Source organism: Oreochromis aureus, linkage group 20 (genome assembly GCF_013358895.1).
Source record: "Oreochromis aureus strain Israel breed Guangdong linkage group 20, ZZ_aureus, whole genome shotgun sequence".
In the NCBI taxonomy this organism is placed as follows: Eukaryota; Metazoa; Chordata; class Actinopteri; order Cichliformes; family Cichlidae; genus Oreochromis; species Oreochromis aureus.
The window spans coordinates 1,041,787-1,061,255 of NC_052961.1; the positions used below are offsets into that span (position 1 = coordinate 1,041,787).

General features: G+C 48.8%; 1 protein-coding gene across 3 annotated transcripts in view; it reads left to right on the forward strand.

Moving 5' to 3' along the window:
* The window catches only part of lama5 (laminin, alpha 5), an 82,766-nt gene that overhangs the window by 46,516 nt on the left and 16,781 nt on the right, over positions 1-19,469 (forward strand). For 2 of the 3 annotated variants that reach the window (XR_005609527.1, XM_031749990.2), the window contains exons 17-47: positions 3,948-4,000; positions 4,482-4,581; positions 4,703-4,755; positions 4,952-5,057; positions 5,125-5,224; positions 5,463-5,619; positions 6,148-6,286; positions 6,808-6,941; positions 7,159-7,262; positions 7,389-7,542; positions 7,619-7,782; positions 7,942-8,050; positions 8,127-8,429; positions 8,642-8,768; positions 9,303-9,442; positions 10,592-10,707; positions 10,797-11,008; positions 11,407-11,608; positions 12,732-12,876; positions 13,027-13,167; positions 13,377-13,538; positions 14,058-14,165; positions 14,326-14,409; positions 14,599-14,829; positions 14,935-15,048; positions 15,140-15,270; positions 15,524-15,604; positions 16,034-16,248; positions 16,335-16,435; positions 18,652-18,835; positions 19,295-19,435. Coding sequence is in view for 2 of the 3 variants with exons in the window: in XM_031749990.2 (XP_031605850.1) it covers positions 3,948-4,000; positions 4,482-4,581; positions 4,703-4,755; positions 4,952-5,057; positions 5,125-5,224; positions 5,463-5,619; positions 6,148-6,286; positions 6,808-6,941; positions 7,159-7,262; positions 7,389-7,542; positions 7,619-7,782; positions 7,942-8,050; positions 8,127-8,429; positions 8,642-8,768; positions 9,303-9,442; positions 10,592-10,707; positions 10,797-11,008; positions 11,407-11,608; positions 12,732-12,876; positions 13,027-13,167; positions 13,377-13,538; positions 14,058-14,165; positions 14,326-14,409; positions 14,599-14,829; positions 14,935-15,048; positions 15,140-15,270; positions 15,524-15,604; positions 16,034-16,248; positions 16,335-16,435; positions 18,652-18,835; positions 19,295-19,435 (4,311 nt within the window). In the remaining variant the exon portion in view is untranslated. Of the gene's footprint in view, positions 1-3,947; positions 4,001-4,481; positions 4,582-4,702; positions 4,756-4,951; positions 5,058-5,124; positions 5,225-5,462; positions 5,620-6,147; positions 6,287-6,567; positions 6,698-6,807; positions 6,942-7,158; positions 7,263-7,388; positions 7,543-7,618; positions 7,783-7,941; positions 8,051-8,126; positions 8,430-8,641; positions 8,769-9,302; positions 9,443-10,591; positions 10,708-10,796; positions 11,009-11,406; positions 11,609-12,731; positions 12,877-13,026; positions 13,168-13,376; positions 13,539-14,057; positions 14,166-14,325; positions 14,410-14,598; positions 14,830-14,934; positions 15,049-15,139; positions 15,271-15,523; positions 15,605-16,033; positions 16,249-16,334; positions 16,436-18,651; positions 18,836-19,294; positions 19,436-19,469 lie in introns of all 3 variants that reach the window. The other variant, XM_039604087.1, reaches the window with a different exon arrangement.

Below are 19,469 nucleotides of genomic sequence, written 5' to 3' on the forward strand. Positions count from 1 at the left end.
TACATTACTAGTTACTTCTATCAAAAGTAACTCAGTTACTTCAAGTTACTCGTTACTTTCAGAGTAACTAGTTACTAGGGAAAGTAACTTTGGTTTTACACAGAATTCTCTTGTTAATGTGTTGCTTCCGTAACTGGATACCCAGCCAGACTGCCAGTCTTCTAGCTTGCTTACTTGCCACAAGTGCACTGTGCCACCTACCAATAGAAAGGAAAAATAATGTGCACATTTCCACGAGAGAAATCCCACGCCTGGACCGTCGTTGACCGCCGCCATGATTCTAGCCTGCTTTTACATCCAACACAAAAACTGCAGTCGTGGTGCTTTTGATTGTACTCAGAACTTGGAAATTCTGCCTTCTGAATAGGAAGATGTAGGTAACACCAGACTGCAGATGAGCTGCATACAGTGCTGGACTGGGACAAAAAAAATCATCCCGGGCATTTTGACTAGAGACCGCCCACCATTATAGGAAAAATCATAAAGCCTTTGAATGAAAATAAACACTGTTGTGACAGTGATGTACACTGTTCTGATGGTATATATGTATCAGTCTATCAATCGTTTGTTGTAAGACTCAGATAATTATTTTTTTAAAAGCGAGACATTTTAAATGAGAATAATAAAGAAAAGTATTTCCTTGTGCCCCCCTTTCCCTGTTAATGCCCTACCTGCCCCCCTGGCATCACTTTGCTAGACCCGCCCCTGCACAGTTACCAGCTGTCAGCTACGTAGAAAAGGATCCTGGTGTTATTTGTCTCTCAGAAACAGTTCATAACTTCCCTTCAACTCATTCATGTCACCTAAAAGGTAAACCTGTTTCTCCATCACCTGTTCAGCTCTGATGATTCAGTAAGGACATCTCCTGGTTTCATCTGCATGTTTCCTCTCACCAGATAACCAAACCGATATCATGACCAGCAGCTTTACAGCTGTGGCTCCAACAAACATCAGCTGATACTAGAAATTAATATTAAATAAATTCTAACAACAGCTGATCAAGCTTAAACGTGCTGCTGTTGTTTAACGCGACATCCGCTGGTTTCCTCTTTCTGGCGCAAAGTGGGCGATAAATAAACAAGAGAGAAAAGCCGATCAGCTGATCATTGATCAGTTTCGTGATTGAAGTAGAAACAGGAGAGAATGAGAGAAGAAGAGGCAGCTGTGCAGCTTCAGCTTTGTGTCTTTTTCATTGTAGCTGAAGTCCGGGACAAACTGTGTTCCTTTTCACCTCAGTACGAAACGCGTAATATTTTCTCTGAATACCAGACGATTCTGTTTTTAGGGGACGGTTGGCAACTCTAATAATTAACCGTATGAACAAAATAAAGTTCAACATCAGTAACATAGCACCCACCCAGCTGTATAGAAACTCCGTCATGCTAGCTAGCACGCAGTACGAAAATGTCAGCATACCGAAAATAAACTCCACCTAAACTTGGTTTATATCTGACCCAGATAGACTGCAGGTCATAACTTCTTACCTGAAGTTCAGTTCACCTGACACGCCGGACGGCGGCCGCTTCGGGTCTCTCCTCTTGCCTCCCTTTTCCTTCATCCACCTGCTGGCCTCCACCACTTGCTAATGTTATTGAATCTGTGGAAGCTCCGATAGCCACCACACGAAGTAACGAGTAACGAGCCTATCTAAATCCCAGTAACGAGTAACGCGTTCCTGGTTTTGGCATAATAACTAGTTACCGTGCTCGTTACCACAATAATAACGTAGTTACTGTAACGCGTTACTTAATAACGCGTTAGTCCCAACACTGCACTTTGGTCATGTAAATATAATATGGCCAATATTAAAATTGTTGTCAGATTATTGTGATATATATATATATATTACAGCAGTGAGCTTGAACTCTGGGTCAAAGATTTAAGTTGCAGTTATTTATATTTCCTATCACCTTAAATCTTCACTCAAAGACAAGTATCTCTGACAGTGTATATACAGATGTATTATATATAAGAGACAAATGTTGTTCATTTAATATGTTGGCATTACTAAATTTGGCTCAATGCTTACATATATGTGTAAAAAGCAAATGTACGAGCTGTGATAACTGTTTCTGATAGAATGAAGATCAGACTGATATATGAAATATTCCTTTATTGGGTGAGAAAATCAGAGCATGTCATAACTGCTTTAAGTCATACAGAATAGATATCAGAGCCTTAAACAGGCTGACTTCTGCTAAATGGGTCAAACTGGGCAGAAAGTCTACAAACACATAACATCCTTATAGAATATGATGTAACACTATAGATCAACTTACCTCAGAATATATAAAGCATATAAACAATTACAGCAATATGATGCAACAAACACAGCAGTGCTACTAATCCAAAATACTCAAAGCTTCATAGAACTGAAACAAACATTTATTTTTAGCTCCATTCTGCTGCTGATACATACTTTAGGTTTCTGAATATTAAACTTGTTGCTGCCTTTCATAGTGTGTAACTTGAAGGCCCTGAGTACTTTCTCCCACACTGAAAACACTGGGATGATAACATTATTTGAACATTACCTAATAAGACTGATTCAGGACAGACAATTAGTTATGTTAAACTTTCCTAGCAGTCCTTCACAAACAGGGAACAGTCTGTCTATTCTCTCCATCTGTCAGCTGCTGCTGGCTCTTCCTCCTCCTCTTCCTCACACACTGCTGAGTTTGTCCTGGTGGATCATCAGGGTGCAAAGCCTCACAGATGATGTGCAGCAGTGGGTCCCTCAGTCTGTCCTCACTCTGGACACTTTGCAGTTGTCACACATGGAAATCAAATGTGTGATAAGCTGCAGGATTCAAACACAAGTGTAACTTATAAATACATGTTCATACTTTTATTCCACAATCAGAGAGAAAGAAACAGAGAGAGTGCAGGACAGACAGACAGGTGACAGTCTCAGGTGTACACACTGCTACAAAACAGCACAAGAGAAGGAGGATTTAGTGTTTGTGTTATTACGAAAGTGCTAAACAAGAAGAGTTCCCAGATGGTCCAGTGGACACATGTGTGACTCCTGTGATTAAAGCATCTTTCTTTCAGCTTAACGAGTGAACCGTCAGCTCGTTCAAACACACGTTAAAGTCCGTTTGGCTCGACACCACCGAACAGAGGCAGCAATATAACATAGCTAACATTAACAGTGCAGTGAATCCTGCTTGTGCCGTCATATTCAGGACTGCAAACCGAGCAGCATCACTGACTTTCAGCTTGTTGTGTTTGTGGATATATGACTGACTTTAATTATCCATAAAATCATCACATTCTCTGTAAGATTAAGGTCGACTATATATATATTTGAAAGTAAAGGCTTTAAAACCAAGTTAGTACAAACATCACTAATGTCACATAACTTTGCCAACATGTGGCCAACAGTAATGTTTTAATGTTCCTCATGATTAAACATTTGCACATAAATGAGTGACATCATATTCAGTACTTACTTTTCACAGTTTACTCTTCGGCTGCTCCCTTCTGCCGTCTGCGGCAAAATTATCCACACCGACTGCCGCGCTATGAATTGTGGGATATGTTGGGCCACGAAGTCTACACCGCCACGTCCTTAAAATTCAGGGAAATGAAGGACGCATTTGACGGCCTCATTTCGAGCAGCCTTTGAATTGGGACAGCCTTCGGCGCGCCGCTGTGACGTAATCGGCCTTAAAATGCAGCCTTTAAGGCTGCAGACCCTGAATTGGGATACAGCCCCAGAGTCTTGGTCCATGTCCTCACTGAGCTCCTCCCACACCTGAGTCTTTGCTTCAGCTGCCACTCAGGCCCGTTCAACTTGCCTGCTGCTACTCATTAGACACAAACCTCATGCTGAGCACATGTCACCTGAAGGCTGACTGTACAGGTGTATCTGAGCCACTGGTGTAGGTGTGTGTGTGTTTAAGTGTTTGCTGGTGTGTGATGGCTTTTCTCTGTCCTTAAAGCTGGAAGCTGCCATCCTGCCGGCTCTGTTCAGACCACCGCAGCGCCTCCTCTGGTGAGTCCTGTGTTTGGCTTCTCGCTCACACATCATGTGAAAAGGTGTGTGAGAGCATGTGTGTGTGTGTGTGTGTGTGTCCGTGTGTGTGTGTGTGTGTGTGTGTGAGCGTGTGTGTGTGAGCATGTGTGTGTGTGTGTGTGTGTGTGTGTGTGTGTGTGTGAGCGTGTGTGTGTGAGCATGTGTGTGTGTGTGTGTGTGTGTGTGTGTGTGTGTGTGTGTGTGTGAGTGTGTGTGTGAGCATGTGTGTGTGTGTGTGTGTGTGTGTGTGTGTGTGTGTGTGTGGCGTGTGTTCAGGCTGCAGTAAAGCAGTGCTGTGAGGCTCAGGTGGAGCAGAGGAGGCTAGCCTCCACCTGCACTCTGATGTCTGTCTAAACAGTGACGGACCCTCCAAAGATAAAGCTGCAGCAGGTAGGCTGCACCTGCATGCTTTGTAAGGAGAATCAGGTGTATTGAACTTTGCTGTGATTGGTTCCCTCAGGGCCGCTGTGAATGCCGTCACCACGTGGAGGGCCTGGCCTGTGACACCTGCAAACCTCTGTACTGGAACTTGTCCCCGGACACACCTGAAGGCTGCTCCAGTAAGACGCTTACACTCATACACACACACACACACACACACACACACACACACACACACACACACACACACACACACACACACACACACACACAGAGTAACCTGAGGTTGTTTCTTTGCAGACTGTGAGTGTAACGTGGCGGGGACGGTGAGCGCCGTGGCCGAGTGTGCTCAGGTGAGTCAGCTGAGTTCAGGTAACCTGTGGTGTTAGTGAATGTCTGTTCACTGATTGGTCAGTGAGGGGTTGCAGGAGGTTGCTCCCTGTTTGGGGGTTTTAGTCCTGTCTTCGTCTCCTCACCCCTTTCTGTAATAAAGTCCTGGCTGCTGCTCTTGTTATGCTAATGGTTGAAATGGTTTGTTGGCGTGTGCAGGAGAGCGGTCAGTGCCAGTGTAAGCCCAACGTCTGCAGCGGAACCTGCTCCACCTGCAAAGATGGCTTCTTCAACCTGCAGGAGAGCGACTACTTTGGCTGCCGAGGTGAGCAGTGCTCTGAGCACTCAGCCACAGGTGTGCTGTTCCAGCTGTTAACCTGTTGTTTTTTCAGGTTGTCAGTGTGACATCGGCGGCGCCGTGGGTCCGTCGTGTGGCGAGAGGAGCGGCCACTGTCGCTGCAGACCCAACGTGGAGGGACCAAAGTGTAACCTGTGAGTTCAGCACACCTCAGACAGATTTCAGGAAGTTAGTTTAACTGCAGCAAAGCTAAGTTAGGACTCCATTTCCCATAGTTCTAGTCTTCTGTCACAGACAGATGTGGTTAAATGTAGAGATGTCTGTCGCTGCCTCGGGGCGTCACGGCCTGAGTTTTTGTAGTTTTTCAGTCCGTGTTTCATCCCAGCATGCCTGTGTGTTTCACTCCATTGATCTGACTTCCTGTGCTGGCAGACCTCGTCCGGATCACTACTTCCCTGACCTCCATCACCTGAAGTTTGAGATTGAGGAGGGAACCATGCTGGACGGCCGGCCGGTGAGATTCGGCTACAACCCCCAGGAGTTCCCCAACTTCAGCTGGAGAGGTTATGCTCAGATGTCCCCAATTCAGGTAGGACCATAACCTTTGACCTTTTCTGTTGGCCACACCCCTATGGTGCAAACTCGAATGTAGAGAAGATTATCCACCAAACAGTTCACTGACTCAGTGCTGCCTCTGCTGGACGGCAGAGGAACAGCAAACACATATGAGCTGTAGGATGTTTTTCATCCTTATTGGAAGGATCTGATTGACGTTGTTTAAAATAATGTGTGAGTGTGTGAAGTTATTGTAATTATGTGACTGTGGCCCAGCTGCATGTTGTCGGGACGTGTCTCTGTCGCAGGACTGCGTCTCAGCTCTTGCATGCATTTCAGATGTTTGCTTCCTGTCCCGTGTGAGCGTAACAGACAGACTGTATTATGCTGCTTTGTCCTGTTTCTGTGTCGGTGGTTTCTGTCGTCTCTGCCTCCTTTACTCAGCATGTCTTGTGCTCTTCCTTCTCCTGCCCCTCATCTTCCTCCTTCTCTTTCTTCCTCTCTGTGCGCCTCCTCTGGTCCTCTACTTTGCTCCTCGTCCTGCTATCTGCTCCCTCGGTAGTCGAAGGTGTTGGTGTCGGTGTCGGTCCACTCTCCAGACGTCTTCTTTGTGGTGCTGCATTACGTTAACCGGCGAGATTCAGATGTTTGGGGCCGGATGACGGTCGTGGAGGACGGCCGGAGCCACCACTGTAGGAACTGTAAGTGCTGGGAGGGGACTCTGTGTTTCCATGGCAGCGCAGGAATCAGGAGAGGTGGGAAGTCTTCTTACGCTCTCTCGATTTCCTCGCCACGCTTCGGTCTCTGTGCTTCGGCTGCGATTGGCTGCTGGTGGTGGCGGCTCCGTATTTTTCCTCAGGGCCACAGATCACTGCAGGTTTCAGGGATTTGAGGACAAATGTTGATCTTGTCTGCCCTCCATCCTCCCTCTCTCCTCCCTCTCTCCTCCCTCCTGTCCTCTGTTTGGACGATGTCCTCGTAGACTGCAGTGAGGCTTCAGGTTTATATGAGCGAGGCAGACGTCTATCTGACTCGTTTCATCCTCAGATACATAAGCTCTGAGGGCGCCACCACCAAGGGTAAAATAACAGCCTATCAGGGCAGCCGGAGAGGTAGGTTCTCCACCAATCACATGAAAGTATCAGTTGAAGTTGAGTAGCAGAGCAGCAGAGGGGAAGAATGCGTGTTGTGCTCATTCCTAACGTCTCAGTTTGTGTCCAAGGCTCCGAACAGTCCAAGCCGATCGTCTTCGCTCCCAGCGTGGAGCCGACCTTCGTCAACGTTCCCTTTGTGGAGCCCTTCGTGCTGAACCCAGGAACCTGGACTGTGGTGATCGAGGCGGAGGGAGTCCTGCTGGTGAGACGCAAACACGTGCAAACACACAGGTGGTGACAAATCAGCTCAACTCAAAGATGGCTCAGCTGTTTGTAATTCTGAGAATGAGGCTGTGTAGGCTGCTGCTGCACACCTGTAAACCACTTTGCAACCCACCGCCACCCCAGTGAGGAGGCCTTCGTGCTGCTCCCCTCACCACGTGTGCACAGGGAATGACTTTTGTTCCTTTATCCTGCAGGATTACCTGGTACTGCTGCCCAGCGCCTACTACGAAGCTCCCATCCTGCAGATCAGAGTGAGCGAGCCCTGCACCTACAGCCCCGCCCCCGACGCCAGCCAGAAGTAAATACGCTCACGTCATTCATCTTTTGTTAGTGGTTCTGTAGCGTCGTGTTTACACAGATCCCTGGCTCGAGCCCGGAGGAAGGAGCAGATGTTTAGATGCTTTGATGTGTGTCTCTCTCTCAGCTGTCTGCTCTACAAGTACCTGTCTCTGGACTCCTTCCCCTTCATCTCGGGCAACGATGCCAGCTGCCGCAACGACAACCACCTGCCCCGCCCCTGCCCGACCGAAAAGGTTACCCCGCGCCACCCCGACATGGCCATTTGCAGCGGTTTGGATGTAAGAGGGGCAGCCCTGAAACATGTCCACAGGTGAAACGCGCAGGTTAAACTAACGTCTTCGGTTTCTGCCGCAGATCAGCGTCGAGCTGCGAGGGCGCCTCTCGTCTCCGGGCGACTACGTCCTGGTGCTCGAGTATTCCAGCGAAGAAGAGCTACCTCAGACGCTGTCCGTCACCGTCAACGTGCCGGGAGCGAGAATGCACCGACACCGAGTCACCCTGCTTCAGTGCAGATACAGGTAGGCTCTGTCCACAGGTGAAGCTGCAAGGCTCCTCCCCCCACTACAGAGAAGGACGTGTTCGAAAGCGCGCTGCCTCATGTAAAGTCATTTAAATGTGTGTGTGTGTGTGTGTGTGTGTGTGTGTGTGTGTGTGTGTGTGTGTGTGTGTGTGTGCAGCTTCCTGTGTCGAGTCGTGGCCGTCGACGAGCAGAACAGAGTGGCGGTCTTCTCCCTCCCCTCAGACGCAGAGATCCAGCTGACCGCTGACCGAGCCACCTTCTTCCTGGTGAGAATCACTCTCGCGTCACATGATCGGTCACCTGATCAGCTCGATCCTAATACGTGTTGCACGTGTGTTTCAGCACAAAGTGTACCTGGTGCCCAGACATCAATTCAGCATGGAGCACGTAGCCCCGCGGGTCCACTGCATCGGCGCGCATGGACACTTCTCACCTGACAGCTCCTCCTGCGTCCCCTCACGCTTCCTGACTCCGTCAGACTCTCTGCTCCTGAAGGAGGGCCAGAGCTCCTCCACCCTGCAGGAGCCCGCCCCCGCCTCCCCTGCAGCTGCGCCTCCTCTGAGAGAGGAGCCGGACTGGATGGGATCGGAGAGACCGCCGTTCGGAGCGGAAAACACCGACCACATCCGGCTGGACTCGCTGCAGGTACTGATGATGATGATGATGGGGTGTGTTGTTGGGGGGTGTTTAGTTTGGGCACGTGTGACGTTGCACCCTCACGCGATCCGTTTTTATCCCAGGTGAAACAGAGTTACAGAACCCGACTGAGACGTGCACACATTTTAAATGGACGATAATAATCCCATGAATGCGTCTGACACCGTAATCATTCCTCTCCCGTCGCCTCCTTTACCCAGAATGCAGTGATGTACTCTGCCCGGGTCCACGCCCTCGGCCGCTACGTCTTCATCCTCCACTACCACCAGCCTCTGCACCCCACCTACCCCATGCAGGTCTTCATTAACGGGGGGCGAATCTGGCAGGGTAAGGACACAGTCTGATCCTGGATCTGCTGCATCACCGTCAGTGACAACAAGCTAGTCAGGTTATTCTCACCACAGACTGTATATAAAAGATGGACATAAACCTGTGGCTGGAGTTTGAGCTTCAGTTTTCAAAGCTGTAATGAAACATGTTCAGACTGCATGTGCATCACACACACAGCGATACCTGCTAATCAGTAACATCCAATCAAAATCACGAATCTCACTGTGCATCAAAACTGGAGCTCCGCCCTGTTAGTGATCACATGATGTCATTAAAAATGCTCCTGAAGGCTCCAACAGCACAAACGCAACCCAGAGGTCCAGTTCAGGTGAAGCTAGCAGCTACAGCCGCCTGTCAGTCACAGAGGCCACGGCCCCAATAATGCAAACTTGTAGGCTTAATATCATTTTAAAAAGTTTTAATATGGAAGCCTGTGGGACTGACTCACTGCTGCCTCTGCTGGGCATCAGAGGAACTGCAGCTTCTGGTGCTGGGGCTGATGATTGGCTCTATTTTGTTCCTGTTCCTCAGGACACGTCAACGCCTTGTTCTGTCCTCACGCTTACGGCTGCCGTGACGTCCTGATGTCGGAGAATCAGATCATTCTGGATGTGACGGACCACGAGCTCCTCGTCACGGTGCAGATACCTGCGGGGAAGACGCTGTGGCTGGTCAGTGTCGCTGCTCTGCATCACAGCTAGGGATGGGTATTGATAAGATTTTCACGATTCCCATTCCATTTTCGATTCTGTTTAACGATTTGGTTCTTTATCGATTCTTTTTAAAAAAGGAGAACACTAAGGTCGATTAGCTTAGAACTTTGTTTTATATCTTCTCTTTGAACAAGATAGAAATTTAGGAGTAACATGGCCTTACAAACCCAACAGTGAGATCTTAAGAGATCCACAGCCTACGGCTCTTCAATGGGGTGTCACAGGGTCCCCGGGGAAAATTGTAAACGTAAAATAAATATTCTTCTGTAGCAATAACAAAGTATAACATAAATTATTCTGTAGCAATTACACAAGAATATCCAGTAATGTCCCTGCCTACAATTAAACACATTCACTTACTGAAAATCGGGGCATCTGCTGTGGCAAATGGCTGCAAGCCTTTGACCACAAACTTAGTCACTGCTCGGTGACATTCGTCTATCCTGGCCTGAAAGGAGACGCTACCGGTAGACTGCAGCGAGAACTGCCAGCCAGACTCTGTCTGTCTCATCATGATCACCTAAATGCACAGTAATGGCAGGTTTTGTAATAAGGCAGATCGCGCTAACATAATATGCACTGTTAGCTGATTATTTACCTGCCGCATTAACGGGAGAGGACGTGCAAACGTTACCGCTGCTGCTGGGTTGAGATTCACGAGTCCGGAGCAGAATTAAAAACACGACATTCATTTAAGGTCATCGCGTGTTTTGTGAGCAAATGCTTTTGCATATTCGTAGTGTTTCCTCCTTTAAATGAAATATCTACTTTGCAAGTATTGCAAGTTGCCCTGTTGTCATCCGTTCTCGTAAAGTATAACCAAACTTTTGAGCGTTTGAGCCGCTTAGGCGCCCTGCTAGGTAGATGACGCTCCACAACGTGGTGACGTCATTGGGGGCGACTGGAATCGATAAGGGAATCGTTTGCAAAAATGGCAAACAATTCCAAGGAACTGAAACAGTGGGAACCGGTTCTCAACAAGAACCGGGTTTCGATACCCATCCCTAATCACAGCTACACTCAATGCTGCAGAATGATGTTCAGGGATAGTTTTTTCCTTTGAGGTGGAGATGAGGCAGAAGCTGACGTTCTTCCTCGTGTCTGCAGGATTACCTGCTGGTCGTTCCTGAGTCGAGCTACAGCTCCAGCTACCTGAGCGAGGAGCCGCTGGACAAATCCTACGACTTTATCAGCCTCTGCGGTCAAAACAGCTTTTACATCAGGTGAGCATGTGAGCAGGTGAAGACGCTGGGGAGTAGTTTAGCGTGTTAGCGTCATCCTCACAGGTGTGAACTCTTCCTCTCTCCCGCAGTCCCTCCTCCTCCTCGCCGTTCTGCCTCAGCTCGGCCATATCTCTGTCAGCCTTCGTCAACAACGGTGCTCTGCCCTGTGCCTGCCACGAAGTCGGAGCTGAGAGCGACACCTGCGAACGCTTTGGCGGTCAGTGTCGCTGCAGGCCCAACGTGATTGGACGAGACTGCTCCATGTGCGCCACGGGTTACTGGGGATTCCCCAACTGCAGACGTGAGTGTTCGCCTGAACAGATCATTCATTTACTTTCATCACATTCACCATCTCACCTTTCCTGTATTTTCAATGCTCACCTGCTCGGGTCAAAAATCTGAAAGAAATCAGCAGAAACCGAAAACCACAACTGCCCTCGCCTCTCATCACTCGGCCGACATCCTCTTAACCACGAGGAACATTTCAAAGTCGTCTTTAAGCAGAAAAACAGAATAACTGAAATGCGCAGACGAGTGTAAGGCTGGGGTGATGAAACGCTGCAGGGACTGCGTCCGAGATTCACACTTATTTATTCATAAAACTTTTATTTTGTTGTGAAGAAGGCGCGTGGGGTTTTTCCTGTCTCGCTTCCTGTCTGTGTGTTCCCGCTCTCACTCACCTTCCCGTGTCACCTGCAGCCTGTAACTGTGGTTCGAGGTTGTGCGAGCCGGTGACGGGTGACTGTATCTGCCCACCGAGGACCGTCCTCCCAGAATGCACAGAGTGCGAGCCTCAGACGTTTGGCTGCCACCCGCTGGTGGGCTGCGAGGTCTGCAACTGCTCTCACGCTGGCATCATCGCGCCCGATGTGAGCTGCGACACGCTCAGTGGGCAGTGCAGGTAAGACGAACAGGACAGAGGGAACCTCAGGAAAGAGTGGTTGTATGTGTTTGTCTCCCTCCGGTGGCTGTGTGCTCCCTGAAGCTGCCAGGTTTAAACTTTCCGACTGCCTGATCCTCTGCAACATTTCTTTGTGAAGTTTCTATAATTTTACAGACTCCCTGATGTTTTTTTGGATAGCTCAATTCCAGATTGATACCTCTCTCATGTCCGTTATGCAAGTTTTCACCACCAGGGGGCAGATCAACTGTGTTGCTGCCATCCCATGTGCAGTATCTCAGTCTTTCCTTGTTCTGTGCAATATTTTGGTCTCAGTGGAATTACCATCCCCACCCCAAATGACCATACCCCCTCCACTCTTATTTATTTATTTATTATATTATATAACTGCCCTTGTATACAGCCCCATAATGTCTGCTTCAATGTTTCTACGCATACACCATGTATATAGTTTACTCACATATATCTATACATATATTTTGCTTTTTTTTCCTCGTTGTATATTGTTTTCTTTACTTTTGCACCTTTGTGGTCCAGCTACCCAATTTCACTGTGCAAGAAACCGCACAATGACAATAAAAGTCTAAAGTCTAAAAGTTTATTTTGTTGTTGTTCTTTAACCTCATTTCTTTTCCGCCCCCTTTCTTAAGGCTGCCATCACACATGAGAACAGCTTCTTAATGATGTAATGTAATCAAGCTTACGTTGACCCAGTGCACCACCTTGTGGTGAACAGTGTTATTACACTAAACTGCAGCAGTAGGTGTCTTGGACATAAAGTGACAGCGACTGTTTCCTCACTTCTCACACACACATTATGGGGACATCTAATTGACATAATGCTTTCCCCTTACTGTAAACCTAACAATAACCTAACTGTAACCATGACACAAAAAAACACATTTTGAGTCTCAAAAATGTCTTCAAACTCATGGAGACGGACATTTTGGTCCCCACAAGGCTAGTAACTTCCAATTTTTGGTCTCCACAAAGATGTGAATACACGCTCACAGACACACACACAAACTAACTTGCCTAGGATTGATGAGAGGTCAAAGGTTATAGAAGCTGAGCACTGTACAGATTCGGCACGATGTGACTTTGTTACTGTTTCTGTTTCCAGATGTCAGAACAACATCGTTGGACGTCAGTGCGACCGCTGTGCCCCCGGTTTCTATGGTTACCCCAACTGCAGACCATGTGACTGCAACGAGGCGGGAGCAGAAGAGGAAGTGTGTGACCAGTCCACAGGACGGTGTCTCTGCAAGGTTTGCACTCACATACACAAACGCACAAATGTGCACGAGTCTGTCATGTTTGTGTGTCTGACCTCTGACCCTGCTCTGTGTGTGTGTGTGCATGTCTGTGTGTGTGCGTGTGTGTGTGTGTCTGTGTGTGTGTGTGTGTTCCCCCTGCAGGAGAACGTCCAGGGTTCTCGCTGTGATCAGTGCAGGGATGGTACGTTCCACTTGGACCCGACCAACCCAAAAGGATGCACCAGCTGTTTCTGCTTCGGAGCCACCGACCGCTGCCACAGCTCCAGCATGAGGCGCACCGAGGTGCTCGTCTACATCCCATAATATGCTTGTTTTGTTGAACACAACCTGATGTTTGTGGTAGTTTTTCTGCAGCAAGCAGAGGTAACGAGCTGATCCTGACTTGAGCTCACAGTGTTTCAGAAAGCTGCTGAATGCTGTGATGTTTCCACATCCTCACCGATTTACTGACTTTGAGCCTCACAGCAGCCGTGTCGTCCTCGTCTCTGCAGGTCATGGACATGGAGGGCTGGGTGCTGCTGGGAGCTGACAGACAGGAAGTCCCCGTAATTGTGTATCCAGATCAGGACCTGGTAGAGGCCGACATCACCGACGTGCCCGATGTTTATCAGGAGCTGTACTGGCACGCTCCGAACCCTTACCTGGGAGACAAGGTGAGATATTCCAGTTAAAGATCAGTCAGGTGCAGTAAGAACCAGTCGGGCATGAAGAAGCAAGGCGGGTCATTGGAGTCTGAACACGCCTTTATCTGATGGATCCGTGTGCACTCAGAGAGGATGAGGGTGAAGATGAGCCAGCAGTGAGTCTGAGCCGTCTCCAGGTGCAGATCTGTTTTTAAAGCTTACGGCCTCACAGCGTCCCAGAATCCCTCGTTGTTACAGACACGTCAAACACAGCCGACCAAAGGCTCAGACGGCTGTTTGGATACAAATCAGCAGCTTTCATGTGTGATTCAGCCAGCGTCACCCTTTATTCTGATGGTTAAATCCCCCGCTGTTACGCTCCAACGACCGGCTTCAGATGTCAGCCTGCTGCAACCTGCACGCATACAGCAGACGTGCAGGTTTTATCTGTCGCAGATAAACTGCAGGCCGCGCTTTGTGTTTCATCAGCCTGTAAGCCGTGCGGTGCTCTGTTTGTGTCTGAGCTTTGATCTGCTCCTGTCTGCACAGGTCTCCTCCTACGGAGGCTATCTCAGGTACCGTCTGCACACCCAGACCATGAGAGGAGACGTGCTGCCCCTGCCCGCTGAGGCCCCGAAACCCGACATCATCCTCAAGGTGCAAAGCACACACACACACACACACACGCCGCACACACACACACACACACACACACACACACACACACACACACACACACACACCTGTGCCCTCTCATATGTAGCGTTAGCTGTGTGTTAGCACGCTGACACCTTTACTTCCTGTTTCTGTTGTCCAGGGTAACCAGATGACCCTGGTGTTCATGGAGAGAGAATACTCGTCCCCCGAGGAGCCTCACCTGGGCATCGTCCACATCGTTGAGGTAACGTCACCTGCACATTCTTCTGTAATATTAGAAAGCTGGCTAACCTACAGTGTTTGACCCCTGACCCCATGAAAAGCCTCAGAAAGGTGTTTTAGAGATTCCCTGTAAACACTTTATTGCGCAGAGTAAGCTCCGGTCAGGTAGTCCACCTCCACCACGTACCTCGTGTCCTTCCTGTGCTTACAGGGAAGTTTCCGTCACTTTCGGACCGGTAACCCGGTGTCCCGAGAGGAGCTGATGATGGTTCTGGTTGGGCTGGAGTCTCTGCAGATCCGAGCCCTGCACTCCCAGTCAGCCCAGTCCGTGTCGCTGCGCGGCGCCGTGCTAGAGGGCGCCGAGAGCCTGCCTGTTGGACGCCACGCCAACAATGTGGAAATCTGCATGTGTCCCGCCAACTACCTGGGAGACTCGTGCCAGGTGAGGGACGGAGTTTGGATCTGGGTTTGTTGGGATGTTTGGTGACTTGCAGAGAGGAGGCGGTGATGGTGGATAAAGGTTAAAGGTCGTGATGTGTGTGTGCAGAAATGTGCTCCGGGGTACTACAGAGACACCATCGGCCTGTTCCTGGGGAAGTGTGTTCCCTGTAGCTGTAACGGACACTCGGACCAGTGTTTGGATGGATCTGGGATCTGTGTGGTGAGGAGCTCGGATCACACGCTGCCTCCTGACGTCCTCTCGCTCTGATGTCACGGATCTCTGACCATTCTTGTCTCTGTCCGTCCGTCAGAACTGTCGGCACAACACGGCTGGCGACCACTGCGAGAGGTGCCAGGGGGGGTTCCTGGGTAACAACAGTGTGGATGGTCAGGCCATAACGTGCTCCAGCTGCCCCTGCCCACTGAGAGCGCCGTCCAACAAGTCAGTACCCCCACTCCCTATGTTTGTTGGGAATACTGGGAATTTAGCATGAATTTAAGGTTCAAGGATTCAACCACATTTAGCGTTTAGCCATCAGTAAATATGGAAGCTGAAAATGTTAAAGGCCCCACATTGCTGCCCTGAGGAATACCACAAGTAACACTTCTGTTTTTCTAAATAACAGTCTCCCACATGCTGTGATGCTGTCCTGATTTGTAGCTTTTCACTCTTCTTCCTTCCTGTCTGTCTGTAGTTTTGCGGAGGGCTGCGTGCAGAGAGGTGACGGCATGCAGTGTCGCTGTATGCCCGGCTACGCCGGACCGAACTGCGAAAGGTAAACGAGTGGAGCCGGGCTCCAGACATCCGTACTAAACATGCTCCTTACAGTGAGGTCAGCCGCGACCTCGTCTCCACATACTCAGTGTTACAGAGAGGGTTCAGGAGCTACACCCATGTACGAGGGGCAGCCAATTAGAAAAAATGTTGGTCTGCAGGGGGAGGAGCTTAAACAGCCTGTTTCAGACAGAGGATGAAGTGAACGCTGAGGGTGCTGAAATCACCCCGAAACGTTCTCAATGATTAATAAATCAAATAAAAATTAATAATTTTATGGAATTTGAATAATAAAGTTATATATACAAATTAATGATATGCTGGTAGGAAGAAAAACGCCACACGCTGTGTATCCTTACAATAATTTTATTAACTTTAAATCATCAGGTAGTTCAGTTAAAAATGCTTCACCTGTCGGCCTCTCTCACAGGTGTGCCCCAGGTTTCTATGGTAACCCGGTGGTTCTGGGCAGCCGGTGTCAGCCGTGCGATTGCAGCGGGAACTCGGACCCCAACATGCTGTTCACCGACTGCCACCCGCTGACGGGACACTGCCTCAGCTGCATGCACAACACGGCCGGGCCTCGCTGCGAGAGCTGTGCCCCTGGTTACTATGGCGACGCCATCAACGCCAAAAACTGCACTCGTGAGTTCGCCATCCTGCGGTCATGTGATCAGGTTTGGCAGTGCAGGCTGCAGGTGGATTCAGCGTGTGTGTGCTTTCTAATGCAGAGTGTGACTGCTCTCCGTGTGGAACGGAGTCATGTGACCCGCACAGTGGACAGTGCCGCTGCAAGCCCGGAGTCACCGGGCTGCTCTGCGATCGCTGCGAGGTGAGAGCGCCTCTCTGAGGTCCAGTGTTGGGACTAACGCGTTATTAAGTAACGCGTTACAGTAACTACGTTATTATTGTGGTAACGAGCACGGTAACTAGTTATTATGCCAAAACCAGGAACGCGTTATTCGTTACTGGGATTTAGATAGGCTCGTTACTCGTTACTTCGTGTGGTGGCTATCGGAGCTTCCACAGATTCAATAACATTAGCAAGTGGTGGAGGCCAGCAGGTGGATGAAGGAAAAGGGAGGCAAGAGGAGAGACCCGAAGCGGCCGCCGGTCCGAGTGTCAGGTGAACTGAACTTCAGGTAAGAAGTTATGACCTGCAGTCTATCAGTCAGATATAAACCAAGTTTAGGTGGAGTTTATTTTCGGTATGCTGACATTTTCGTACTGCGTGCTAGCTAGCATGACGGAGTTTCTATACAGCTGGGTGGGTGCTATGTTACTGATGTTGAACTTTATTTTGTTCATACGGTTAATTATTAGAGTTGCCAACCGCCCCCAAAAAACAGAATCGTCTGGTATTCAGAGAAAATATTACGCGTTTCGTACTGAGGTGAAAAGGAACACAGTTTGTCCCGGACTTCAGCTACAATGAAAAGACACAAAGCTGAAGCTGCACAGCTGCCTCTTCTTCTCTCATTCTCTCCTGTTTCTACTTCAATCACGAAACTGATCAATGATCAGCTGATCGCTTTTTTCTCTTGTTTATTTATCGCCCACTTTGCGCCAGAAAGAGGAAACCAGCGGATGTCGCGTTAAACAACAGCAGCACGTTTAAGCTTGATCAGCTGTTGTTAGAATTTATTTAATATTAATTTCTAGTATCAGCTGATGTTTGTTGGAACCACAGCTGTAAAGCTGCTGGTCATGATATCGGTTTGGTTATCTGGTGAGAGGGAAACATGAAGATGAAACCAGGAGATGTCCTTACTGAATCATCAGAGCTGAACAGGTGATGGAGAAACAGGTTTACCTTTTAGGTGACATGGATGAGTTGAAGGAAGTTATGAGCTGTTTCTGAGAGACAAATAACACCAGGATCCTTTTCTAAGTAGCTGACAGCTGGTAACTGTGCAGGGCGGGTCTAGCAAAGTGATGCCAGGGGGCAGGTAGGGCATTAACAGGGAAAGGGGCACAAGGAAATACTTTTCTTTATTATTCTCATTTATAATGTCTCGCTTTTAAAAAATAATTATCTGAGTCTTACAACAAACGATTGATAGACTGATACATATATACCATCAGAACAGTGTACATCACTGTCACAACAGTGTTTATTTTCATTCAAAGGCTTTATGATTTTTCCTATAATGGTGGGCCGGTCTCTAGTCAAAATGCCCGGGACGCATTGTTTTGTCCCAGTCCAGCTCTGTATGCAGCTCATCTGCAGTCTGGTGTTACCTACATCTTCCTATTCAGAAGGCAGAATTTCCAAGTTCTGAGTACAATCAAAAGCACAACGACTGCAGTTTTTGTGTTGGATGTAAAAGCAGGCTAGAATCATGGCGGCGGTCAACGACGGTCCAGGCGTGATTTCTCTCGTGGAAATGTGCACATTATTTTTTTCCTTTCTATTGGTAGGTGGCACAGTGCACTTGTGGCAAGTAAGCAAGCTAGAAGACTGGCAGTCTGGCTGGGTATCCAGTTACGGAAGCAACACATTAACAAGAGAATTCTGAGTAAAACCAAAGTTACTTTCCCTAGTAACTAGTTACTCTGAAAGTAACGAGTAACTTGAAGTAACTGAGTTACTTTTGATAGAAGTAACTAGTAATGTAACTAAGTTACTAATTTAAAGTAACTTACCCAACACTGCTGAGGTCACATCACAACAACATCTGTCATTTAAACACAGTGGCCATGTTGGAAGTGGTCCAGAGCCGCACGAGGAGGCGACAGTGATCCACGCGGCAGCGCCATCTTTAGAACATATGAATGTAGCTCACACTCAGAAACGCCGCTGTCACAGCGTGATGACAGAAAGAGATCTGTGAATACTTTTTAAAAATACGGAAACATTTTTCCAAATGAGTCAATAAAATGAGCCGTATGAGAGGAGAAACGGCGTGCTGGGTCAGGTGATTCATGATGTAGCGAGGTCAGTCCTGCGGTGGGTGACGTGTTTGCTCAGTTTCAGAACACGTATGTGGATTTTTAGAGTTATCCTAAAATGCTCATTCAGATTATTGTTACTCCTCCTCCTCTCAGGACGGCTCGTTTGGCTTCGACTCGTGCTCCGGCTGCCGTAAGTGTGACTGTGACGCCGCCGCAGCGCTCGTCCAGCCGTGTGACCCTCAGAGCGGTCAGTGCGCCTGCAGGCCTGGAGTGAGCGACTCGAGCTGCCGGCAGTGCGCTCCTGGATTCTGGGACTACGGACCCAACGGCTGCAAAAGTGAGGAAACACAAACATCATGACACCTCACAAAAGAGCTCTGCCTCCTGGCTGTAGCTCAGGAGGCAGAGCAGGAAGGTTGGTGGTTCGATCCCCGCCTGCTCCAGTCTGGTTGCCAAATATCCTTGGGCATGATACTGACCCCGAGCTGCTCTCTGAAGCCTCCCTGAGCCTGTGACTGTTAGAAAGCAAGAGCTCAGGTAGATTAGCACCGGAACGTCTACTGCGTGACACACACACAGATACCTGCTAACACTGCGCACAGCCGCCATGTTATTGGTCAGATGATGTCATTAAAGGCTCTGACGGCACAAAGAGGTCAGTGTGGCGCAGCTGCAGCAGGCTGATGGTTGTGTATCGTCCTGCAGGAGTCAGGCTCACTCACGCCTCTGTCAGTAGTAATCGGTCACTGCGCTGTATGTTGGTGTGTTTAACCTGAAGCCCCTCCCTCACCTGCAGAGTGTGACTGCAGAGGAGGACACTGCGACCCGCGCACAGGTGAGTGTCGCTGTCCCGACGGGATGACGGGCCGACAGTGTGATGTCTGTTTGCAGAGGTACAGCGTCCCGACGGAGGACCGGCATGGCGTCCACTGCGAGCGTGAGTCTCACACACTCAGAGGCTCTTTGAAGCA